The sequence below is a fragment of the Falco peregrinus genome, unplaced genomic scaffold, assembly GCF_023634155.1.
Source record: "Falco peregrinus isolate bFalPer1 unplaced genomic scaffold, bFalPer1.pri scaffold_35, whole genome shotgun sequence".
Classification (NCBI taxonomy): domain Eukaryota; kingdom Metazoa; phylum Chordata; class Aves; order Falconiformes; family Falconidae; genus Falco; species Falco peregrinus.
The window spans coordinates 2,156,998-2,175,308 of record NW_026599603.1 but is presented as its reverse complement, the minus strand read 5'-3'; the positions used below and the strand labels follow the sequence as shown (position 1 = coordinate 2,175,308).

Sequence of the window (18,311 nt, the reverse complement as noted above, 5' to 3'; positions counted from 1 at the left end):
TTTGAGAGACCTCCTGCTATCTTCTGCAGCAGCAGTGCTGGCAGCTCACAACCATTAGCTCAATACTTCCCCGCTGCTTTATCATAGATGTGAACTGAGGCTACATGTTGTACATGTTGTATTTCAGCGATTATTTTTTTTTCCTGCCCTCACCTCATTTTTTTTTTCTTTTTTAATAGCAGCCCTGCTGTTTGATTATTGCTATTACCGTGGTTATTAAGCTGTCAGTATTTCCTTGTGGAACTGAAGCAAGAGGTAACAGGAAATGGAAGAAATAAACGTGCAAGAAAAAAGAAGAAAAACTTTCTGACCTTAAAAGCAAACTACTTAGGACTGCTTTTATTTGTAATAAGGAATGATAATCAGCCATGTTATTTCAAAAAGAAATCAAGTCTGAACTAATTCCAATTGCCCAAGCACTCAAGCCAGATTTGTGTAGTGCTAGCAGTCCCTGAAAGTCCCATGTAACTCTGTTAAACATTCAGGAACAATTCCTGCACAGCTTCACTTCACCCGCTTCAGCACTTCCTGGACCATGGCCTCAGCCATCTCTTGAAGCTCCTGGTCTTCTGCCACCATAGTTCAGCAGCCTAGGCGGTGTGCTCTTAGATGCTTTTTGTCCGGCAGGCTTGGAACGCTAAAATGGGGAACAGCTGATGAGTCAGTGTGTTCCTTCACCTCAATTTGCTTTCCTCTTCCTCCCAAGACCCACGTCCAGACAAGTCCCTAGCAGTCAAGCTTGAAAAAATCTGGTTTCTCTGTACGCCACCTGGCACACGCAGGTTTTGAGAGCACAGAAGGAAACGATCCTTTTCCTTGCATGACCTGGCTGTAAGCCAGGAAGTGTTCTTGGGACAGGAGGCGCTCTGAAAGTCCACCGCAGGCTGCCAGCCTCACGCAAAGTGGGGAAGAAGTCACGAGTCAAGAACAGAGCCTGGCAGCAGCCCAAAGTTGTCCTCTCCCATCAAATGCTCTTTTGCAGCTTGACGGCTTGACTGCCATGGCAGAAGGAGCCGAAGCCTTCACCCTGGCACAGATACCACCCCACACTATGCAGAAACACTTCCAGAGAGGCTCTTGCAGGGCATGGAGCCAGGCAGCTTTTAACAGGCACCCTGCTAAGGAGAACCGGGCAACAGCAGGCTCTCCACTAAGCTGATCAAAGACCTCCTTGAAGAGAAAACCAACTCACAAATGTCCCATCACCGGCACTGTCAGGTTCAGGGGTGCTGCACCTTTGGATGCAGAAGTCTTTGGATGAAAACCAGAGTTTTCACCCGCATGTGAAACCAGCACCATGGACGCTAAGCCCATTGAGTGCAGCTCACAGGTTCATGCTAAATGTGAGTCTGTGCACAGACAGGACCACTCAGAGTGCCCAGGCACGCTTTTGCATCACAAAGGGCTAGTGCCTCATGTCCAAGACGCACAGGGGAAAAGAAATGATAGAAGGAGGGAGACGAGCTAGTCCCCGGCGAGGCAAGGAACGGGTTACAACCCAGTGGGCTGGCAGAGCAGACCCAGGATCTGACAGCCACCCTCAGGTGAGGACACATGGCACACCAGCCAGTAGCCACCTCCTCAGCAGCCAAGCACTTGTCGCAAGCCCCGAGCACCTGTGTGCATGGCAGCACCTTCTCCCAAGGCCCGGCTACCAACGCACTGCTGCACAGCAGAGGCAGCCCCCGGCATCCACCCGGCTCCTACTCACTGGCCTCCCTTTGCTGGCAGGCTTTTTGGAGCTGCTCTGGCTGCCTGGTTGTCTCCTCTTTCCCTGCTGCTGCTGTTCTTGGCCCTCAAGCTGCTGGAGGCGGCGTCGCTCTTTCTCAAGAGCCTCCAGTCCTTCAATCCGCTTCTCGATCACGGTGAGATGCCTGTCAAGAGAAAGGCAGGCATCTGAGAAGGAGCCGCTCTGTCCGTCTTGCACAGGCCATTTTCTGCTCAGCCACTCCTGTCATCCTGCTACGTGTTGCGCTGCTCCAGCAGTCCCTGCAGCAGCTTACAGCTGCCTGTCCAAGGCTCCAAACACAGACCCCACCGATGGGTTCGCAGCCAGCACAGGCTCCTTCCACCGCTGGGCTTCGTGCGTTTACTGGAACGTGAGGCTCCAGGACTTTGATCGGGGATCACGGGCCCCCTTCAAGAGCAAGCGTTACTTGGCCTTTTCTTACCTCTGCCTCTTCTTTGCAGCTGGCAAACTCCTCCTTTGCTCCTGCAGCAACCACTCTCGCAGGCAAGAAACATCAGTCCGTCCTGGCAGTTTGGAGGTACCCTCTAATTTGGCCAGGTCTTCCCAAAGCTTTTTCTGAAAGGTGACACCAAGTTGTGGCTTGCTGTTGCCTGGATGAGCACTCCTGCCCGCGTGTGCTAAGGCATCCCACAGGCCCAGGGCAGCGCTCTGCTCCAGCCACGCAAGGAGGGCAGAAGAGAAACGCGGCCCTCGGGGCTCTGCATGCTTGCATGTGACTTTCCTGCCTGCGCCCTGCACTAGCTCAGCCGCTGCAGAGCCCAGCCCGGCAGCACAGCCCTCACCTCTCCTGCACTGACCGCCTCCCCAAGGTGCCACAAGTAAAGCCCCAGCCCTCGGCACCATGCATCCACAAACACTCCGCTTTGCTCTACCTCCTCTCGGATGAACATCTTCTCTGCCTCCAGCTTGAGTGTGGTCAGATACTGCCTGTAATCATTGAACTCCTTCAGAGTGCAAACCACCTATGGAGAGATGAGGGGAGACATCCCTCAAGAATTTGCCAGCCAGCTACGCAGACTGCCTTCCCCAAAACAGCCCAAACCCAGCAGGAGGGGAGATGCTCCTCTGCTCACCCTCCCCTCCCCTTCCCGGCGGCAGGGCCCCTGACTCTTCCACCGCGCCATGGCTGAGCGGTGCTCCTAGCTGCAGCGCCAGGCCTCGCACCGGCTGCCTCCTCAACACTCAGGCAGTGCAAGGCGGCCTGAGAAGAGCCGGAGTGGGACTTGCCAGAGGGATGCTGGCGCTGCTTCTGCTCCCAGGGAAACGAGCCCCACAGCCCTGTGCTCCCCACCAGCAACAGGCAGCTGCAGCAAGCGCTCTGGGAAGCCTGCTTGAGGAGGGCTGCTTTTATCAGCCCCATGTCCAGACCTACTTTGTTGTCACTGGTGATGTAACCCTCTCTCTTCAGCCTCTGCAGGTTGTCCTGGCGCTGGTGGTAGGCCCGCAGGTGCGGGTCATGCAGGCTCTTGTATTCTGTGCTCAGTAGGCGGCAGTACGGATCTCCCAGATTGAAATAACCAGAGGGCTGGTGAAGCTGTAGGAGAGATTTTCCAGAGTGTAAAGGAGGCAGGAGACCACAGCTAAAAGGTGCCAGGTGGTGCTTGTGAAAAGGTAAAGGTCACTTGAAGACCAGCGCTCTGCTCCATCCTTCTGAACGCACGGAGAGCACCACAGCCAGACTGTGGGGGCCAGGCTGGGCTGGGCTGGGCTGGGCTGGGGGAAAGACCTGGACACACTGCAGACAGGGCCCGGGCCACACACTTTCACAGTGCCAGAAACCGGTCCAGAAAACCCACAAGTCCTCCTCTTGATCACCACACCAGGGAGTCAGGAGCTTCCCTCTACTCTCCAGTGCTGCCACATGGAAGGGCTACAGCACTCGCTGTCGAGCGGGTGGCCACAAGGACTTCTTGGAATGGTGGGGACACCATCAAAGCGGAGAGCTTTTCTACCCCTTTCTACTTTACCTTTTCCCCCAGCCTTGTCCTGTAGAAGACAGGCCTGGAGCTAGGTGACACGGGGATCTTGACCCCAAGTGGGAGGTTCAGCAGCCTAGTAGCTCCTTCTGCCAGTGGCTGTCTCCTGTTGCCGAGCTAGAAAGAGGGAGACGCGGGCACTGAGGCACTATCTCCGTAAGCCTGCTGCACAGCGCTCGCAAGGTTCTTGGAAGACTCCAACCACGGGGAGCGCCAAGAGCAGCCCAGTCAAAAGCTGCTCTCTGCTTCCTTGCCCCCCTCCCCACAACTCCCATCCCTTCCGCAACCCATGTCTGTGTCCTTTTGCAGCAACCCCTCCCGCCTGCTTAGCCGTAAGCCACGCTGGGCAGAGAGGCAAGGCTGCCTGCAGACCCTCCCTGCTTCCACCCAGCTTTCGATCCTTGTCAGCTCCCCAGGCACTTCCTGAGCCCCTGGGGCAGGCCTGCATGTTCCAGGCTCCCAGGCTGAGCCCTCCCCATCGGCTGGTTGCTCACCTCTCCCCCCTTCCTCAGTGCGCTCAGCTGTGCATCTACATTTCGCGCACCACCAGAGAGACGGTGCTCCATGGCTCCTTCCAAGAGCTCTCCTGGAGCTCTGATCCTGCGCTGGCACCCCTTGCTCCAGAGGCACCCAACTGTGGCCACCACGGCTGGTCTCCCAGCAAGATGCTATATAGAACAAGCGCACATTGTTGCATCATCACGTTGTCATGACACCACATTCTGTACACCTGCATCCTGGGAGGACCCCACGCCAGAGCAGGATGCCTGAAGGAGGCTGTGACCCCACGGGAAGTCCACGCTGGAGCCGGCTTCCGACAAGACCTGCATACCCATGGAGAGGGGAGCCCACGCTGGAGCAGGTTTGCTGGCAGGACTTGTGACCCCACAAGGGACCCCCACTGGAGCTGGGGAAGGGTGTGAGGGGTCCTCCCACTGAGAAAGAAGCAGCAGCATAAACAACATGTGATGATCTGACCACAACTGCCCTTCTCCCTCCCCCGGCGGGAGGAGACAGGGAAATCGGGAGTAAAGTTAAGCCCGAGAGAAGTGAGGGCTGGCAGGAAGGTGTTTCAGATTTGGGTTTATTTCTCATTATCCTGCTCTGATTTGAGTGGTAATAAATTGAACTAATTTCCCCAAGCTGAGTCTGTTTTGCCCACGATAGTACCTGCTGCGTGATCGCTCCATCCTTACCTCGACTCATGAGCCATCGAGCACCTCCAGCCCAGAATGCGGCCCCAACAGCGTCCCCTTCCACAGGCTTCCTCCTGTGTCTTCTGTGGCCCTTCCTGCATCTGCCTCCCCATGGGTACCCCCTGCCGTGCACCCCCACATGTCTCACCCCACCTCCCGCCCCAGCAGCTCCACACAGGCCAGAGCAGCAGAGCCGGGCGCTCCTCTGACTGGTCACAGCACCCATGCCACGAGCTCTCTGTTTTGCTGATTGACTGCATACCAAGCACAAATGAATTCCAAGTCAACTATAAGAATGAAGGCCACTTACTAGATTACAGTGTAATACAGGAAAATAGCATGCAGTATGATAAAAGGAAACGGTACTGGTTCCGATGCACAATATCATAGAAGAGCAACAGGAGCGAAGCATCAAAACGTTACTGCAAAGCATGACAGAGTCTAAGAGAAGGATACATCACCAATTACCACCTGAACGTCATCCAGGCCCGCCCTTCGGCTGGGAGCCCCCTTGCAGCCAGTGCCACAAGTCTCTCGGGAACTGGGACAATTTCTACATGGTGCATCCGCACATCCGTGAGGCTTCTCGCCCGGGCCCGCAGCTTGCCCGCCTTTATACTCAGCAAAAACCAAAAATACCTTACATGTCTGGCGTATGTATGTCAATTTCTAAGTTTAGGCTAAGTGCAGGCGCGCACTATCTCATGCTGCATAAGGTTCACACACGCCGGGGCATCGCCCAGACGCCCGAGCGCGGTGGAGTGACCACCATGACACAGCTGCGCACAGTATCAATTGTCCGGATGGCGCTGCTCACATCTCGCTTGTTCAGGGGCTCAGGACAAACACCACCTGCTCCTTACAGTTGTCCTGGAGCTCCCCGAGTTCACTGCCCAAGTGAAGCCGTGCCTAGTTAAAGACAAAGACTTTTTCATAAATATATTTTACAGTATTTCTTAGTGTAATAATATCATCTTAAACCTCAGCTTTTAAAAAGTTTTTTTTTTTGAAAGAAAATGGGGAACAGCTGATGAGCCAGTGTGTTCCTTCACCTCGGTTTGCTTTCCTCTTCCTCCCAAGACCCACATCCAGACAAGTCCCTAGCAGTCAAGCTTGAAAAAATCTGGTTTCTCTCACAGCAACAGTGTGATTAGAACTGTAGCACTCTTCTTCCTTCCAGACTTCAGCCATCAGCATCATGCATCTCCACCCCACTGGCCCTGCAGCAATTACTCACCGATATTTTAATATTTCCTCTGCCAGCTGAAGTAAAGCTGATGTTCCACACTCTTCTGTGAAAGCAGAAGGACCTGAATAGAATGCACTTGGAGAAGTTAAACAACAGAGTGGGGGTGGCCCTGGACCAGCTGTGGGTGCTGAGCAGTGGGAAGGAGGCAGCGCAGGAGGAACGAGAAGAGGAGGAGGGAGGCAGTGGCAATGACAGGACCTCCATCATCCTTGCCATGCCCAGTGGCTCCTCCGTTTCCACTTTTGGGTGAGCGTGGTGCCACATCCCACGGCCGGGCAGGAGAGGTTCCCAGCCGTGCCCACACCATCCCATGAATGGCCTCTGCCCCCCATGCAGAGCATGGGCAGGGGGCAGGATGCATGCCAGCAGGGAGGGAGGGAGGGGCAGATGTTTCCATGTCTTGCACCCACTGGTCCCCTTTTGGTTTCCAGAAGGGAAGGGCTAAAGCAGCTGCTCAGGCAGGACGGAGCAAGCCAGGCCTTGGGAAATGTCTCTGTCCCACCCCATGGGGCTTTGTCCTGCCCCTGTGCCCTTCCCCATGGGGCAGGGCCGTGCAGGCACCTGCGTCTGCCCAGGGCTGGGGGTCAGTGGGGCCTGATGCTGTGTCTCCTCTGCCTGCAGCTCCTGGGTGCTGAAGGAGCTGTGGGTGGGCACACTGCTGGGGTAACTGGGGGGATGCTCCAGGCACAGCAGGGGGAACCCAGCCCCGCAGCTGGGCACAGGTGCCCCTGTGGCTGCAGGCAGCTCTCGGGCAGAGCTGCCTGACAAGAGAGAAGAGGTGACTTGGGGCTCACCCAGCTCTCTCCCTCTCCCTTCCCACTGCACAGGCCACCAGAAGGAGCCAAGGGAGCCCGGGCGACCTGTCTCCCATCAGTCAAGCTCCTGGAGAAGGAGCTGAGCTGCCACTGTGCCATGAGTGTCTCTCTGCTCTGGGCCCTGTCCCCAAGCACTGCTCCTGCAGCCGAGCAGCAGACCCGTGGCTGCTCACCTTCTTCCCCTCCTTCTCTCCCGCCCAGTGGAGGACATGAAGTGCCAGGAGCCTGGAGAGGCTGACGGAGGCACAGGCAGAGTTGAGAATGGCTGCCTCGCACCTGCCTCTGGCTGCGCTGTAGATGTGCAGTGAGTGGTATAACCCTGCTTTGTTTGGAGGGAGGGAGGGTCCCAAGGTGCCACTCAGGGAGCAGACAGGGCTGGGGAGCCGCCAGGAGTTGTGGAGGACAATGAGGAGTGAAGTTGAGCCTGGGAAGAAGGGAGGGGTCGGGGGAAGGTGTTTTAAGATTTAGGGTTTTTTTCTCATGACCCTACTGGGATTGGGCTGGCTATCAATTCAGGTAATTTCCCTGTGCCAAGTCTGTTTTACCTGTGATGGTAATGGGTGCACGATCTCTCCCTGTCCTTCTCTTGGCCCGCAAGTCTTTTGTTGCCTTTCCTCTCCCCTGTCCAGCTGGGGGGGAGAGTGATAGAGATGTGCTGGCAGGCACCTGGTGTTACACTGGGGTGAAGCCAGCACCGACTCAAAGGCTGCAGACCCAGGCAGAGAGGCTGGGTAACAAGAGGAGGCTGCTGTCCTGAGGGAGAGGTCCCCACACCCCGGGACAGGCCACCCACACCCCAGGCACAGGCACTCGGCACCCACAAAGCAGAGCAGGCGGCCCGAGGAAAGGCTGCCAGGCCAGGGGAACAGCAGTGCCAATGGGTATCTTTATCGACAATGTAGACGAGGGGATCGAGTGCACCCTCGGCAAGCTGGGCCAGGGGATGTTGATCTGCCTAAGGGTAGGAAGGCTCTTCAGAGGGACCTGGACAGGAGATCCGTGGGCCAAGGCCAATTGTATGACGTTCAACACAGAGAATGCTGAGTCCTGCCCTTGGGTCACAACAACCTCCTCCCACAATGTTACATACAGGCTTGGGAAAGCTGCCTGGACAAAAAGGACCTGGGGGTGCTGGGGGACAGCTGGCTGACCGTGAGCCAGCAGTGAGCCCAGGTGGTCAAGAAGGCCAACAGCATCCCAGTGTGTGTCGAAAAAGTGTGGCCAGCAGGACCAGGGCAGTGATTGTCTTCCTGTACTCAGCACCGCCAAGGCCGCACCTCAAGCGCTGTGTTCCGTTTTGAGCCACTCACTACAGGGAAGGCGCCGAGGTGCTGGAGCGTGCCCGAAGACGGGCAGTGAAGCTGGTGAATCAAGCACAAGTCTGATGGGGAGCGGCTGAGGGAGCTGGCGGTGTTTAGCCTGCAGAAGAGGAGGCTGAGGGTGGACCTTCAGACTCTCTACAGCTACCTGAAAGGAGGCTGCAGGCCGGTGGGGGTTGGTTTGGTCTCTTCTCCCAGGTAACAAGCAATAGGACAAGAGGAAATGGCCTCAAGGTATGCCAGGGGAGGTTTAGATTGGATGTTAGGAAAAATGTCTTCACTGACTGGTTGGTCAAGCATTGGAACAGGCTGCACAGGGAGGTGGTGGAAACACCATCCCTGGAGGTGTTTAAAAACCCACCTAGATGTAGTGCTTAGGGCCATGCTTGAGTGATGGACTTGGCAGACCATCAAGTTAATGGTTAGACTTGGTGATCTCAAAGGCCTTTTCCTGGCGGGCATGCCGGGGCGTCTGAGCAAGGGGCTCTGGGATACACTGGAGGTCAAGGAGGGGCCTGGAGGCACCCCGAGAGCACCCAGGTGCCCACGGCTGAACCAGCCCCATGCCCCCCCCCGGGGGCTCCGGGCCCCTCCCTCCTGGGCCAGTGGGTCACAGTGAGGTCTTTGTGACCTCATCTGGTGACACCACACTGCAGTGCATGTACTCACCACGGCCGTGGCCCCAGCCCACGGTTTCCATCAGGACAGCAACGGGACAGGGCAGGAGCATGGAGCGGGCGAGGAGCCCCCGAGCACAGCCCACGTCTCTCCCTGCTGCACCCAGCAGCCCCAAGGCGCCCAGGCGTCTCGCCAAAGCTTCCCTTTTCCCCACACCTACCCCTTTCTGTCCTGCAGGATGATGAGGAGATCCCCCAGATTCCCCAGTGTAGCCTGGGAGAAGGATGGGGCTCCCCAGGAGAGCAGGTCTCCACCGGAGCCCCACGAGGTGTGCGTGGTCCAGCCACTGGTGACTGGTGAGTGAGGGGCCCTCTCGGCCTGGGCAGGGCTGAGGCCAGCGAGCGCCCCATGCTCAATGCCATGATAATCTTTCCGTGGCACACTGGCAGCAGGGGTCCCATGGCTTGGGGACACGATGCTGCCTGGGTGACAGGGCTGCTCAGCGCTGGAAGTGGCCCCAGCACAGCCTGTCCCAAGGAGGGAGAGAGCAGAGGGGGGGACCCAGCTCCTGGCCTGGGGCACAGGCAGCCAGAGGCAGCGGTGCTGTGGGATGGGGACCTCTCCTGCCCGTCTGCAAGCCAGTTCCTCAGCCCTGGGCACCGGGGCTTTCCCCACCGCACTGTGCCCCAGCATCACAGCCCATTTGCCAGGCACCCTCCAGCCCTGACACACACGGGATGACTGGGCCAGGGGAGTGGGCACGGGCTGGACCCAGGGCACATCTTCCTCTGCTCTCCTGCCACCCGCAGCCTCTCTACAGCCCTCCCTGCTCTCCCCCTTTATTAGATGCCAGCTGGTTGCCTGTGTACACACAGGAGAAGCAAAGCGTGGACTTCATCCAAGCCTTTGCCAGCAGCCCAGAAAAGGTAACCACGGCCCTTCCGAATGTGGCTGTGCCAGCCTCGGCAGACAGGGGCTCTGCTGCCGGGCTGGGCAGAGCTGCTTCTGCCAGCTCTCCTGCACCCCCAGTGCTGTGGTGCTGCTGCCCCTGTGTCCCCCCTCTCACACTCCCCGTTTGTCTCTCTGTCCCCCCGCTGCCAGGAGGAGGGCCAGAAGATGAAGTTTCTTGAGAGCATCTGCAGCCTGTGCAGAACCGCCAAGCACCATGGCTTGTCACAGGGCCTGGATATCTTCTGCCACGGATACGAGCTGGCAGAGAAGGTCAAGGTGAGGGGACACCCGGTGGCTCTAGGGAAGGGGGCAAGGACCCCCGGCACTGGCACCCTGTGAGGACAATGCTTGGCCACGGCAAGGGGCTGGTGGTGCTGGGTGCTGGCAGCTGCCAGGTCCCATCTCGGTTGTGCTCTGTAGGAGCTGGTGGAACAAGAGCCCAGGGACCAGCTGCGCACAGCAGTGCGGCAACTTGCCATGCTTGCCATCGCCGAATTGAGGTACCTACCCATCCCTGCTGGGGACCCCTTCCTCAGAGGCCTGTGTGCACCCGCGCGAGGCCTCGAGGCACTGCTCCCAGCATCGGTGTCCAACTGGCCCCTCTCTCTCTTTGCAGCTCAGTGCAGACGGTGCTGGAGGGCAAAGAGAAAAGCAGTCTACATGCCTGCTGCTTGAGTGTCTTGGGGCTTCCTCCAGCAGAGGAAATGGAGGGACTGGACACTTCCCTCTACTTCAGGGTACGTGCTGGGTACTTCAGGGACCTGCAGGAGCGCCCAGTCCCTCTGGGCTGCTCCCTGATAACCCTGTGCTGCCATACAACCAGAGATCTGAGGCAGGGCAGGCTCTTGCCTTTGCTTTCCCACCCTCGTCCCTTTGTGCCCTTCCCGTGGGCCTGGCCCCATCCAATGCCACAGGTTGCTCTGTCGGCAGCACACTGTCTGCCCCTGGGTCTCTCCTGGAAACTGCGAGGCCGTGTGGGACTCCTGCCGTGGCTCTGGGAGTTCAGATCAGTCTCCTGGGGGTGGAGGAACAGTAGAATCGCTGCCACAACTCTTTGTCCTCTCTGCAGACCCTGAATGCCATGGACACCATGCTGGAGACAATGGTGCTCAGCTCTCCTGCCTCCAGAGTCAGCAAGGAGAACTTGCAGAGTATCTTTCAGGTCTGGCATGGGCCAAGAGTGGGCTTCACAGGGGCCATTCCTCACCCTGGAGGGAAGGGGGTGCCCACTCCTGAGTGGGTGGTCCCCACGCCAGCGCCATGCAGAGAGACAGCATGGCAGGGAGGGTGCGCACCTGCCTTGGGTAACCGGGGGCTACCCACCAGGCTCTTCTGTAGCACAGCGGCTGCAGTGGGTGGCATCTGCCTTCCTGCCTGGCCACAAGGCAGGCTCGGGGCATTTGTCCAAAGCCTGTGAAGGACCCTAGGGGCAGGAACGCCACTACAGGCTTTGCCCCAGATCAGAGGAAGCATTGATGGACTGTGCAAGTCCAGCCCTGGAGCTGCAAGGCACACCAGCAGCTTTTCTCTTCCAAGGTGCTGTTGGCTTTCACCAGCTCTGAGAGACCAGCTGTGCTTGAGAGGACCGTGGGCAGGATTAGGATGCTGAGCCATTTGCTGGCCAGCTATTCCTCGCTGGAGGTATGGAAGGACCAGGTACTCTCCAGCCAGGCCACCTCCCATTCCCTGCGCGCCAGCACAGCTGGCAGCTTTGAGGTGCCTGCAGGGCAAGCCTGGGCACAGGTCTGGGTGCTCTGCCAGCCTCTGTGCTGAAGTGGGGGTCTTGGTGCCTCTGTTTCCCATGGGCTTCTCTCCCCAGCCCCCTCTTTGCCAGGAGCCAGCTTTGCCCCCAGTCCTGTGTTGGGTGGGATGGGACTGCCCAAGGAACATGGTGGGAGCCCAGGCCTGGCAGCTCTCCCTGTGCGGGGCTGCCACCCAGCTAGCTGCTTTGGGAGCCGTGGCCAGCATGGTCCTGCAAAGCTCTGGCACACCTGGGTCCAGCCCTGGCCATGCTCTTGGGGCCGGGGCTCTGGCCCCAGGCGCCTGCCCTCAGCCCTTCTGCTCTTCTGCCTCCCTCACCCAGGCTGCTCAAAATGAGGACAGACATGCCTCCTGCAGAGAGATCCTCATCCCAGTCCTCGGGCAGCTGCTTGGACGTCTCCTCCTGCTCGTGTCATCTGGGGAAGAAAAGACCAGCCGTGTGGCTTTGGATGCCCTTTTCTCCCTTTTCCTATTCACCCGCCAGCAAAAACGTAAGAGAAGCAGTGGTGGGCTGCCTCCCCCACCCCTGCACAACGACATCAATCGAGCCGTCTGCTTGTCTTCCTGCGCGTTGTGGCGGGCCCTTCCTGTGCTTGCTGGAGGCACCACCATGTCACCAGCACCGCCTCTCCCCTGCTCCTGACCCACGCTGTGTCCCACACAGCTGATCGTCCCGTGGAGCTGAGCTGCTCCTTCACTCAGGAGGCAGCCCCACTCCTCATCCCCTCTTCCTTGAAGAGCTTGTACCACTGCCCCACAGCACTCCATCCATGCGAGCCGTACCCCACGTCACTGTTATTCCAACCACAGTTTAACTGTGGGACTGCATGCAGAGCTCTAGGTCCTTGGAGTTGACCAGGCCAGGAGCATTGGCATAAATACACGGGAGGCAGGTCACCCTTTCATTTACATCTCTCTCCACCACCTCCTCCTTTCACTGTGGGTCATCACCTCCCTTCTCAGCCATTCCTAGATCAAAGCTCTTCTCAGGAGCTGGTAAGCTTGCTGGCAAAGCAGCTGGGTCTCACGCACTCTCCTGTGTTTGCCCTGCTCTTTAGGCACGACACTGTCGGAGGAGAATGCACAGCTGCCAGCGGCTTGGGAAGCCGAGACCACCTCCTTGTGCTGTTCACCCACCGCCAGAGACTTTGCCATGGTAAGGAGCTGCCCCCGTGCCTTGCCTGTGGCATCAGCAGGGCTCTTGTGTGAGAAGGCATCCAAAATGAGCGGGGCTGGCGTGGCCTCCCTGTCCCTGCTCTCAGCAGGGTTTCTGCTGTCCCCAAGCAGGGACAACGCGAGGGCTGCACTCCAGTGCCCAAGCAGCATTTTCCGCCTGGCCAACAGCAGGCCCTGGTTCTCTGTAGGGCCAGCACACTGTGCCCCAGAGCCCAAGCCTCCTCCCTCACCCTGGGGGCCCTCTCTTCTCATCCTCCCCCATGCAGTGACTGCAGCCTCTGCTACCAGCACTGCTGTGCATCTCTCACCAGGGCTGCTCGCACTGTCCAGCTTAGCAGCACCATCAGGGCGCTCAACGTGACATTCTTCACTCCCTTCCTTCCTGCCATAGGCCTTTGCAAAATACCTTCAACCATCTGAGAGGACAGACATCGTCCTCACAATCATTGATACCCTGAGAGAATTAAATGCCAAGAAAAAGCCGCTGGGCAGCAGTGTGATGGACGTGGTCATGGCAGACCCTCACGTCTGGCTGACAGATGTAAGTGGCCTGTGGCTGGATTACCCTGTCCTTCAGCCCTGGCCCGCCTTGTTCCTCCCTCCATCCCTGCCTCCCGCCCAAAGCCAGGTGTCTCAGGCACCTGAAGCCACCTTAAGGCAGGAGAGGGATGGCAAGGGCAGCTGGGGCAATGGCTGCCCTCCAGTGGCAGCACCACCATCACTTGTGTCCCCTCCAGGTGCCAAAGATCATGAGCTGCATCTATGAATCCTGGGAATACGTGACCATGGAGTCAGGCCAGCGTAGCATGGAGTCACTGCTGCTCCTGATGGCTAACCAGTGCCCTGGGGATGTTGTCACCACGCTGCTGAAGATCGCTCCACGAGGAGACAGGTAGCGGTCCTGACAGCCAGGAGGGCTTGCTCCTAGTGGTGAGAGGGACCCGGAGACTCTCTGGCTGCCAGACCCAAGGAGTACCGCAGGACACCCCCGAGGAGCGGGGCCCTTCCCCCGTCCCAGCACCCATTCCAGCCCTGGTGGGCTGGCCGCGTCCCCAGCACCAAAGCCAGCCCAGAGCCTCGCCACCACCCTCTGTCCCACCCCATGGGGAGCACAGCACCTCAGCCCTCTCCTGCCTGCCCAGGGAGGAGGGTCTGTGTTATGCAGGGCTGGCCCAGGCCACACTGCTGGGGATGGGGTCACCCTGCTGACAGAACGCTCTGGCTTGCAGCACTGCCCTGGCACTGTGGGAGGTGATGCTCTCCACAGCCCAGACCTTGGAGAAGGTTCTGAAGGAGCTGTTCATCAAACTCCAGGACCGGCAAAACAGGCTCTTCTACACATACCAGGAGGACACCTGTTTCGTTCGCTTGGCTGTGAGTTACCAGAAGAAGCCCCAGTGCTCTTGTCCTCAGCTGCTGATGGGAACAGCTGCGCGGTGTGGGGAGTCATGCTGGCTCTTCTGGTCACTCACCGCTGGCTTTCTTTCAGCTGCTGACCTGCACTGATTTGGAGGATGAGGAATTCTCTCCAATGTACAAAGTCTTGAGGTTTCTGAGGGATCCAAGCCCAGCAGTGCTCTCATTGGTGCTCAGGAGCCTCATGACGCTGTCAGAGAGAGCTGAGATGGTGAGCAGGGCATCATCAAAGGGAGCCATATTGGCAGCCAGGGGCTGGGGCAGCGGATAAGCTGGTGGATTGGCCTTGGCTGGGAGTCAGGAGGTTGGGTGACTGCTCCAAAGGCCCTCCTGGCCATGGTGGGGCCTGGTGGCTGCCTGGGGAGCTTGCTGGGCATAGTCCTTTTCAGGAAACAGAAGCTCTGTCTTTCATGCAGGCAAGAAAAATGAAGGTCTTCATGCCAGACATGATGAAGGTCCTGGAGGACGGCAACACAAATATCAAGATGAAGTCCCTGGTGGTCTCGCGAAACGTCATAGGTCACCTGAAGACAAAGGCCAGCCCCATCGCTGTCCAGCTGATGGAGAAGCTCCTGCCCCTCTTTGCTGCGGTAAGGCTGATAGGGGAGCCCAAGCCTTGTGTCCAGGCGCTGGTCGGGGACAGCTACCTACAAGGACGCAAGTCCTACTCTGCTTCTCTCTACCAGGGCTTCGGCGAGGTGAGAGAGCTCTCCATCAGCCTCTTCAGAGACCTAATGAAGACTGTGGTGAGGAAGAACAAGAGGCAGATGAAGACAAAAGTGGAAATGGGCTTGCTCCCTCTCATCTTTCACATGAGTGACCAAATCCACAGCGTGGCCAAGGTACAGATTCCAAAGCTAAGCAGTGATGTAGGGATGAAAACCTGAGATGTTTGGGCCAGGGTACCTCCCAGCTTCCTAAGGGTGGGATGACCCCAGGAAGAAAGGAAAAGGCAGGGAGATGCCAGGTCTCCTTCCCCAGGCCGTGGTGCCATCTCCCAGTTTCTGCTGTTCTGCAGGCCTCCAGGGAAGCCCTCCTCGCTGCAGCAGAGCTCCTCAAGTGGAAAAAGCTCAAACACCTGCTGCAGAGCCATCAGACATGGAGGATTGCAGAGTGCTTGGTGAGGACAACCACTGGAGGAGCGCTGCGCCACGGGTCTGCCCTGCGTGCTCTGCAGCTGTGCCTCACCTGCCCTGCTGCAGCCCGCAGCCCACAGCCTGGAGCTGCATCCTTGTTCCCTGTCCTCGAGAAGAGAGCTCCAAGCGCTCTTCTCCACACCCCTCTCCCCGCACCCAGCGGGAGGGAGGGCTCTGGGCAGCGGCGGGTGCTGGCAGGCGGGACTGCTCCGGCCAGCTGGGGAGGCTGTGTGACATGCCCATACCCTTGTGCTCTCTCCAGCTACAGCGGGACAGGCGCAGGACCGAAGAGTACTTGAATCAGAGCCTGCCGTACCTGGAGGATGCTCAGGCCACCTTGCGAGCAACGGCCGTCAGGTTCATCGGTGAGCCACAGCCCCCAGGGTCCCGCTTTTGGCAGCCCAGCCCCAGTCCCGCCGCTGCACCGGCAGCAAGGAGCAGCCCGGTGTCTGCCAGAGCCTCGGCTGCCCCGTGCAGGGCCTTGGCCTCTCTCTCCCACCCTTGACCATGCAGGTGGGCTCGGTGGCTGCCTTGCTCAGTCCCACCCGCCTCAGCTACTGCTCTTCCCTGGGGTCAGCCTGGTGAGGGGGAGGAGGGCATGCAGCCCAGCCAGCTGCGCTGGGGGCTGTGCTGCTGGGAGCATGCTGGGGAGTGGCGGGTCTGATGAAGCTCTGTCCCTAGGGCTTGCTGGGCAGCTCCTGAAGGACCAAAGGGAGGAGAAGCTGGCTGAGATCTGCCACAGTGAGTAGGGAGCATGGGCTGGAGGGGATGCCCGGTGGTTTTCGCAGACACGGCAGTTCATCTCTGCTCCGTTTCTTTCCATCACAGCCCTTCAGACCTTGGAGGAAGACAATGAACCCTCCATCTGTTCCCTGGCAGCTCAGACCACCTCCATCCTGAGCACTCCAAGGGTGCGGCAAACGTCACGATGCACCCTGCGATCACTGTGCTGCTGGTGCTGCTAAGCCAGGCAGAGGTGCAGCTCTTCTCCAGAGAACGGCTGCAATTCAATAAAGCTGGAACAAGAAGCCTGAACCCAGGGTGTCTTTCCCAAGTAGAACTGACGGGCAGCGAGGAGAGGGCATGGGATGGGTGGTCCCAGCTCTGACCTCCTTGTAGTTCTCCGGGCACCCCAGCGACACCACAGTATCTGCTTCTACTGCACTGCCACATCCCTGCACCATGATGCACTCGGGAAGGTTTCCATGCAGAGTACAGAGGTGCTAAGGGGGCCAGAGGGACCCTGCAGGGCTCCCTGAGGGACGGGGGGACAAACAGAGTGCCTGGGTCACCATGACTGCCTCGGGAGGGCTCCCAAGGTCTGGCTAGTCGAGCAACAGAAGGCTCTGGGGCATTACAGACACCTATGGAGGAGTGCCGCGGGGACTCGAGTGGAATGGTCAAGTCTAGGGACCAGGCCCCCAGTCCAGCGGGCTTCCTTTGAGTGCTTGAGGCTCTGCAGAGGGGTCTGGGGTGCAAGGAAGGTCTCAGGACCTGGGTGGACTAGCGCGAGCCTAAGACAGCTCCAGGGCAAAGACAGCTCCAGCGCACTGCAGGGTAGAGGGTGCCCAATGCCAGGTGGCCTCCACAGCCATCAGGGACCTGGCAACAGGCACTGTCATGCGGGGAGGCAGGGAGCGTGGCATGGGCTTGTGCTCATCATCTCCTTGCCCCTTTGCAGTGCCTTGATGTTGCAGCTAGCCCAGGCACTGCCCCCCACCAGCACAGGGACCCTTGCACAGCACTCCAGCTTAAGATCACTGGCACCGGCTGCCCAGAGAGGCCTCTGGAGACATTGCAGCACCACCTGCACAGGATTTTGTGCAACCTGCTCTAGCACAGCCTGCTTTTGCAGGGCGTTGGACTGGATAATCTCCAGAGGTTCCCTCCAACAACGACCATTGTGTGATTCTGGGACTCGCGGCACTTTGGCTGAGGAAGAAGAGGTCAGGACCCTCAGGCCACCCGACACCTGACTGCCTTCCCAGTGCCTGTCCAAGAAACCTGCCAGTCCTCACTAACAGAAGTTGGACCTGCACACGTGGGCTTGCACATGTGCATGAGCACTGCAGGGCAACAGCCTTCTCTCTCTTCCCCATCCTCTACCGCAGGGCGAGCGCAGATGTTCTGCCAAGGGAGCACCAGTCTGCACAGGCCCTGCTGCCCTCCCTGTCATGCACTGGCCGTTCTACCTGGGCTCCCTCTACTGTGTCCCACACCACTGGCCTGGTGTGATGGCAGAGCCAGTGGCACTGCCCGGCACTGCACCTTCCTGGTCCATCAGGGCAACCTGGGTGCCAGTGGGAAGCTGGGAATTGCCCTTGGCCAGGGCCTCTCCCTGGAGCTGCCAGAGGAGGAATTCCTTGTGGGTGGCAGGGATGCCAAAGCATGAGGAGTTCCCCATTGGATGGCAGGGACAGTGTGTAGAGCCCCATCGATGTGGAGCCACCCCCGGCAGCCCCTCAGCCATGGCCATGGTCACACAGAACCTCACTGGGGAGCTCATCCATATCGTCCAGGACACCCGTATAGTGACCAGGCAGTACCAAAAGTTTCTGCAAGTAATGATGGCCAAGTGGCAAGAGGCGGTCTGTAGTGGGACACACACCACGCACACCACCACCCCACAGCTGTCTCCCTCCCCCCTGCCAGGAAAGAGGAGCAGCAGGAAAGAGGAGCAGCTCTAGCCAGGGCTGCTGGAGGCCAGAGGGTGGCCCCAGGTCCTTCGAGTGGAGCTGCTGGGGGCAGATGCGCACATGGAGAAGATGGCAGATGGGGACAAAGGCCAAGGGGAGGACACGGGGCCAAGCAGAAGCAGCCCTGTGCAGGTGGGCAGAAGGAGCCCAATGGGGATGAGGAAGAGGAGCCCCATGACACCAGACAGAATCAGCTCCATGGGCCTGGGCAGCGCCATCCACGTGGGGCCAGGCAGCAGCACCCCAGCAGAG

At 58.7% G+C, this 18,311-nt stretch overlaps 1 protein-coding gene across 1 annotated transcript; it reads left to right on the top strand.

Moving 5' to 3' along the window:
- Positions 1-8,765: 8,765 nt before the first annotated feature.
- On the top strand, positions 8,766-16,385 carry LOC129783352 (maestro heat-like repeat family member 5). Its single transcript, XM_055793335.1, has 20 exons — positions 8,766-8,845; positions 9,161-9,279; positions 9,770-9,849; positions 10,025-10,150; positions 10,295-10,374; positions 10,491-10,611; positions 10,944-11,036; positions 11,411-11,515; positions 11,958-12,126; positions 12,694-12,791; positions 13,203-13,352; positions 13,549-13,703; positions 14,041-14,185; positions 14,301-14,438; positions 14,644-14,817; positions 14,914-15,069; positions 15,246-15,347; positions 15,626-15,728; positions 16,045-16,104; positions 16,192-16,385. The coding sequence occupies exons 1-20, from the start codon at positions 8,766-8,768 to the stop codon at positions 16,326-16,328; spliced, it is 2,391 nt and encodes a 796-aa protein (XP_055649310.1). The 3' UTR covers positions 16,329-16,385.
- Positions 16,386-18,311: the final 1,926 nt, after the last annotated feature.